This window comes from Dermacentor albipictus, chromosome 5 (genome assembly GCF_038994185.2).
Source record: "Dermacentor albipictus isolate Rhodes 1998 colony chromosome 5, USDA_Dalb.pri_finalv2, whole genome shotgun sequence".
Taxonomy (NCBI): Eukaryota; Metazoa; Arthropoda; class Arachnida; order Ixodida; family Ixodidae; genus Dermacentor; species Dermacentor albipictus.
In genome coordinates, this window is record NC_091825.1 from 122,195,832 (window position 1) to 122,202,197 (window position 6,366).

Here is a 6,366-nt window from a genome sequence, read left to right on the forward strand (position 1 = left end):
TTATTGATATCCTCAAGGCTTCAGACTCATATATCCGCAGTAATGTATCCTCTAGTGACGAGCGAGCCTCACCATGTCTTTGCTGCATATCCACAGTGAACAGAAAAACAAACGCTCAGGTTAACTACGGTTTATATTTCGGAGCGAACCTGAGCGATACTTACCTGTCTAGTATGTTATCCGTTTTACGTTGCATCACTTATCGATATCCTCAAGGCTTCAGACTCATATATCCGCAGTAATGTATCCTCTAGTGACGAGCGAGCCTCACAATGTCTTCGCTGCATATCCACAGTTGCGTGACAGCAATAGTTTGGAACCAACACTGAGCGATCACCACTTTGAAGGAGAAAATAATATCACTGAAATAAGTCGGTGCAGGGCCAGGGGTGTTGATTTGTGAGCCACTTATTCAAAAGCCCAGTGTTTCAGTGCATTTCTCTGAGCAGTTGAGCTGGAGCGGCCCATCGAAAAGAGAACACCCGCACGTTCAATGCATCCACGAGATTTATTTACTGTACAAAAAAATCTCCTATAGTTGTACGACTGTACATTTACATAATGCCTTTATACAGCTTTCCTTTTTACAAGACAGAGAGAAAAAAATAAGAAGAAAAAATGAATCTTTACAAGACAAACTGGCAAAATGCAGTTTCAGTCATACGAGGGTTGACGACGACGCACGATGTGTGTGGTGTTTGTGGTTGATGAACATGTGGCTTTGTAAATAATGCGCGATAAAAAAAAATTAAAACAACAATGTGTTTCGAGAACTCTCATCAATCACGTTTGTTAAGACATTTCTTCTCATTTACGCTCATTTATACAGTCTCTATAATTTGTTTGTTTTCTACCGAAAGAAAAGAAATTATACAGAAAGTCGCATGGCAAGGAAGACGAAAAAAATAACACAACAAAGAGCCAATTTCTTTGCTTTTTGACTGGTCATCATGCGAGTGGAGCGATCACCGGAGATAGGCTTGCGAAGAGAACATTTTGGGAGTTTAGAATGACAAAACAATGTACAGGGATCGAGCACTAAGAAAAGAAAAAAAAAAACAACAGATGGCTTCTTTACAGAACACTGCGTAGAAGAAACACAATTCCAACACACTTTTTTCGAGGCTGGGTACTGCCGGTGCATCCTGATCGAGCATGTAAAAAAAAAAGGTATCGCACAGAATTAAGAAAAAAAAATGCGAAAATGGATAGTATGATCCAGTGAAACCATCCTGAAGCCATCTCGCCAATTCTTTACGAAGCCTTTCTATCAAAACGCTCAGTGAACAATTGCCACGACAGAACCCAACCATGAAGACATTGACTTCCTTATAGTCACCGGTAAATATCCAATCTCGGATTAGCACAGACAGGCACGCGGCCAGACTAAAAGTGACAATAGTAAAGTAAGCTATACATAAGTAACAGTTAGGCAGGGCAGTAATACTTCAGCATCTTGTCGAAGACGCTGCTGGAGTCGAAAAAAAATACTCTGTGAAAAAAGAAATTCAGTGACCAGTTACAAAACCGAGTTCTGGTTTTTTGTTTTTTGCACAGACTGAACAAAACAGAATGCGATAGGGTGTATGCATGTGTCATTTTTTTCAATAACCGCAGTGAGACGACGACGACGTAATAATGATGGCTGTAGCGGCAGCGATCACAGTGGTTGGTAAGAGTAACTAACAGTGGTGTCGGCGAAGAGTTACTCGGAGGGGGGGGGGACAATCGATACACGAAAAAGGAAAAAAAAAAATTGAGGCCATTAAAAAAATGTGAAGAAAAAAAAAAGCGTTACACAGAGACAAATGCAGAAAACTCTCTCGCCCACCCCAATTTAAAAACATAGCAGCAGAATAACAAGTTCTTTTTCTGTCTAATTACTTAAAACCAAGCGAGGATCTTCGAATTAATCGGAGGGCTTTTACCATTTTTTTTAAAACATCCAATGCAATTTCTCGAACTCGGGCAGCAGCCACAAGAAACAAAGTCGGTTACAAAAGGGACATTCGAAAGTGCTTGACTGACCGGCTAGGCTTGTGTATAATTATGCCATTACAATTTCGACTCCTTTTAACCTTTAAGACACCTCGCCCAACTTGGCCTACACAGTACACATACTTTGCTTATTGACGATATTATATTTCCCTGTATTTCTATTTGTCAATGCTGCTTTGTGGACATCGCGAATATATATTTTTTTTCCCTCTCTTTGTTTCTGCGCATTCTCTTTGATGTTGTTTTTCCTCTGAAGAAAAAAAAATATGGGCATTTCGGGGGCAATGGTCCCTGAAAAAACTTGTACTTCCAGGTTGTGTACACACGAACACACAAAAAACGTGATTGCTCCGACTTTGAGAGAGACAGTGATATACACATTCCAAACAGCAGTCTGTCGTTGCCTTTCAAACGCGTCACTTTTGCCCCTGACTCTCGAAACACTTTGTGTGTGTGGGGTTTTTTTGTTGGCATTTTGCTTCGTTTTGTACAATCGCCTACACGAGTTTGTTTTTTTATCGCCTCTCGCCGCTACGAAAGTTTGTTTTTAACTTGTCGTGTAGTGGCTGTCATTACTATACACACATATACATAATTATATATAAAAAAACTGGGGGTGAGAAGGACAGGAAGAGCACTTCTTTTTTCTTCACGCGTTCACTTAAATAAAAGCTCTAAAAAAAAAATAAACCGAAAACACTGGGTGGAGACGTTGACGGGACGAGGATGACCTCGCGTCGCCGTAGTTGGTGCCTCTTTCAACAGTCAAGTCTCTCTCTCTTTTTTTTCCCCGGTGAAGCACGCATCAACTACGACGACGGGGTTTACAAGACTCGAGGGAAAAAAAAAAAAAAAAACTTCGAAGAAGGGCCTTCTTCTGAAAGAACAAAATAAAAAAAGTTTGTGTTTTGCTTTTTTTAACGAGATCACATTGTACCATACCTCCCGCCCTGGCCAAGCGAAGGAGGCGCTAGGTTGGGAGGCGGGCTGACCACCACTGCGCAGGGCGCCCCGTCGTCACCGGAACTGATGGTCAAGTCGGGGTCGCTTGGTCGACGGGGCGCACTCGAACCGATCCGGAGACGATCGCTCTCGCAAACAGCCGTGCTCCTCGACTCCGGCTACCGCAGTCGCACGGCGGCGTTTCGGAGCCGCCGACGAGGGATGCGCGAAGTCGCAAGACGAGAAGAAGAAGAAAGCCGCCGGCGGTCTCGCACTGAACGACGAACACGGCACGTTTTTTCGTTCTTTTTTTTTTCTTTCCTTTTTCTCTGCACCACGCAGGGCTGCCTGCCAACGACCGCACCGGTGCGCTCCGACAGCGCCCGCAGTCGCTGCCCGGCGATAGCGACGCTGCGGAGGTAATCGAGGACCGGCGGCTTTCTTCTCTTGACGAGGCGCGCACGCACACACACCACCGGGCTCGCCGAGGAGACCCCGCAGGCGGCCGTGCGACCGCGGTGTGCCGGGAGCCGAGGAGCCGACGGGCGTCACACGGGAGGCGGCGTCATCAACCATCGGAATCGCGGAGTGGCGGCGTCGGCGCGGCTGCGACACACGCAGCCCACCGGCCCCAACCCTCAAACGCACTGAAGCGCGCACATTTTGGCAGTCTGTCTCTTGTCACACATAGGAGAAGCGCTCTTAGCTCGACACGTACGTGGCCATGGGCTCGAAGTTGATGTTCCGCGGGTCGGCGTCCCACGAGCCCTTGCAGCCCACGGGCCGCGCCGCGATCCGCTCGAAGCCCGCGTAGTGATGATGGTGGTGGTGGTTGTTCAGGTGATTGTTGTGCTGGTGGTGGTAGGAGAGCGCGCCCTGCGGCGAGTTGGTGAGCAGCGAGTAGTGGTTGTTGTTGCCGCCGCCGAGGCTGTGGCTGCTCGCGCTACTGTTGCTGCTGCTGCTGCTGTTGCTGATGGACGCGTGGTGGCCGCCGTCGTACAGCACGCAGATGGAGCCGTTCTCGCCAATGCGATACGAGACCTCGCGCGGGTCGACCCAGAGCGTCAGCTCGTTGGGCAGCAGCTCGCGCAGACTAGCTTCTTGGAGGCCGCAGGCGCGGCCAGCCTTGGCCAGGATCGGGTCCATCTTGTGGTTGATTCGGATGCAGCGGTAGCCCGAGCCCTTAGACGGCTTCTCGGGAAACCAGTGGTGCTGGTAGTGGTGCCGCAACAAGTCCTCTAAGGTTCCTCGGAACACGTCGAGCAGTCGGGAATCCAGGTTCCGACCGAGCCGAAGAATATTCATGAGGAAGTCGGACGCACTTCGTATCTCCAGTCTCATGATGAGCTTCGAGTCCAGCAGTGGCCAAGCCAACAGCAAGGTGGGGAGCACACTTTGACCGGTAACCGAGCACGAGCCACTTTGATTCCACCACGGACCTCCTTCGGCCGGGGCAAGCGACTCGCTTGTAGCGGTAGGCCTAGCGCTGACTATCCAATATGGCGATCGCTGCGGCGCAGGGACCAGCTGACGACGCTCACTACGGAGATCACAGGGAGACGACGACTCACCAGGCGCAAACAATCACACAACAGCCACAACGACGACGATGACTCGGGGTGCACACAGATACACTTGGACGGCTCGACTGAGGTTACGGCTACTGTACATATATTTTCACTTATTTTTTGGCAGGTGGGTTACAACGCGAAAGACGGCAGAGCCGCCACCTTTGGTGTCCTTTACAAGGCGTACGACTGAACGCGGCGCACCGTGCCGCTCGTATATATGCGGCCGGCGTCGCCGAGCCCTCCTCGCTGCCGACGTCACTGATGACGTCGCGCTCGCACCAATCGGGTGCTGCCGCTTTCGAAAAAACAACCTGTCCATGGACGGGATTGGCCGCTCTCTCCGGAAGTTGACGTCAGGGCCGGTGGGGCGATGCGAGACGCGTCCCGTGGAGAGAAAGGCCTTTGTCGTCTGCTCTCTTCCGTAGCAGACGCCCGACGCACCGCTGCGACCGACGCTCCCGTCCGAGGCTGTTTCACCGAATCTCTGAAGTAAGCCGGTCCTGAACCGACGTTATTTTCTCCTGGATTCCCGTTAATTCGAATTATTTTGGCTTGTAATAAATGCTTAACTTGAATCGCTGTCTTTATTTTTTTTTTAATCCGTGACGGACGTTTTCACGGCTCGCGAGGGCCGGTTTCCGAGCTGCCTACGTGGACGGGCTTGTTTACAAATTCGTCCCGAGTAGTACGATCTGGATGTACCCTCGCATTATTAACGAACAAACAGAGTTACTATCCAATGACTACGAAATACTGTAGTCGTCGCTTGATTAGATCTGCTTGCTTGCACACAGAAATATATTTCCTGATCGCCGTTGTTGCTAGGGCTGCGCCGCCATATTGGACGCTCGGTGAGAGGCCAGCGGCCATCTGTGAGTCCAGCTGTTTTACATTCGGCACCTATTAGCCCTGCTATGTCACCGAAACGTTGCACGAATAAAGTGCTTTATGATTCCCCGTGTGATCACCTAATGAAAGCAATCGTTACGGTACTAAATATGGGGCATTTAGGCCTACGATGCTGTTGGGGCGTCGGTCCCTTTGTTTACATCGTCGAACGGCTCATCCGACAACTCGCGTTCATCCCAAGTCATGATTTGATGACTGCGCAAGCTGGAATCATGAGCTGAGGTGACCACAGTGACTCGACAACTTTCCGAAGCTGCCGTGTCTCAGTGACTCGGCAGAATCTGCGCGTGACCTTGATGCACCGACTCGGACGCTCAGCTGTGCATACGTGATGTTGCTCCCGTTCTTTGTTAAGATGGCGTCCCTCGCTCCCCTTTCCGACTATTCTTCTTTTTTGGAGGAGGGGGGGGGGCGTCGCAAATACAACATGTACTACGGAACAGTCGACGTTTGCTTTTTTTATTACAAAGCATTCATATTAGTATCCGCATTGCGGATGACTTAGTTTTTCGTCGTTTCATTAAGGCAGACGCAGCGGATAATTGCTTTGTTTACAAACAAGTTTCTTTAGCGGCATGAGGCGTTTACGAGCGTTTTCACTGCCTTATTCATTTCAATTGACTTTTATGTTAGCTGAGTGTCTGCGAAGGGTTTCTGCGTCTGTGAATCTCAGTTTTTTTCAACAACATTTTGTTGCCGTAGCACATTGCGAATGAATTTTCGAGCCCTGTCACAGATCGACCTTCTATCGTTCCTCCTATACGTCTCTTGTCTCAAAATTGAGTATGCCTCGTTTACAACGCTTTATGTAAGGCTCCTCAGGGTTTCTCGTTGAACCATGGTTGAATGCAGACTTTTTGTTTCGTTTTTTGTGGTGCTGCTGACGCGTCTTTGCAGCTGAACTTCGGAACAAAAGAAAATAAGAAAACATCGAAGCACTGTCTGA

General features: G+C 48.8%; 1 protein-coding gene across 1 annotated transcript; it reads right to left on the reverse strand.

The window, feature by feature from the left end:
* Positions 1-489: 489 nt before the first annotated feature.
* LOC135911633 (protein BTG2-like) lies at positions 490-5,058 on the reverse strand. Its single transcript, XM_065443971.1, has one exon. The coding sequence runs from the start codon at positions 4,279-4,281 to the stop codon at positions 3,643-3,645; it is 639 nt and encodes a 212-aa protein (XP_065300043.1). The 5' UTR covers positions 4,282-5,058; the 3' UTR covers positions 490-3,642.
* Between the last annotated feature and the right edge of the window lie 1,308 nt (positions 5,059-6,366).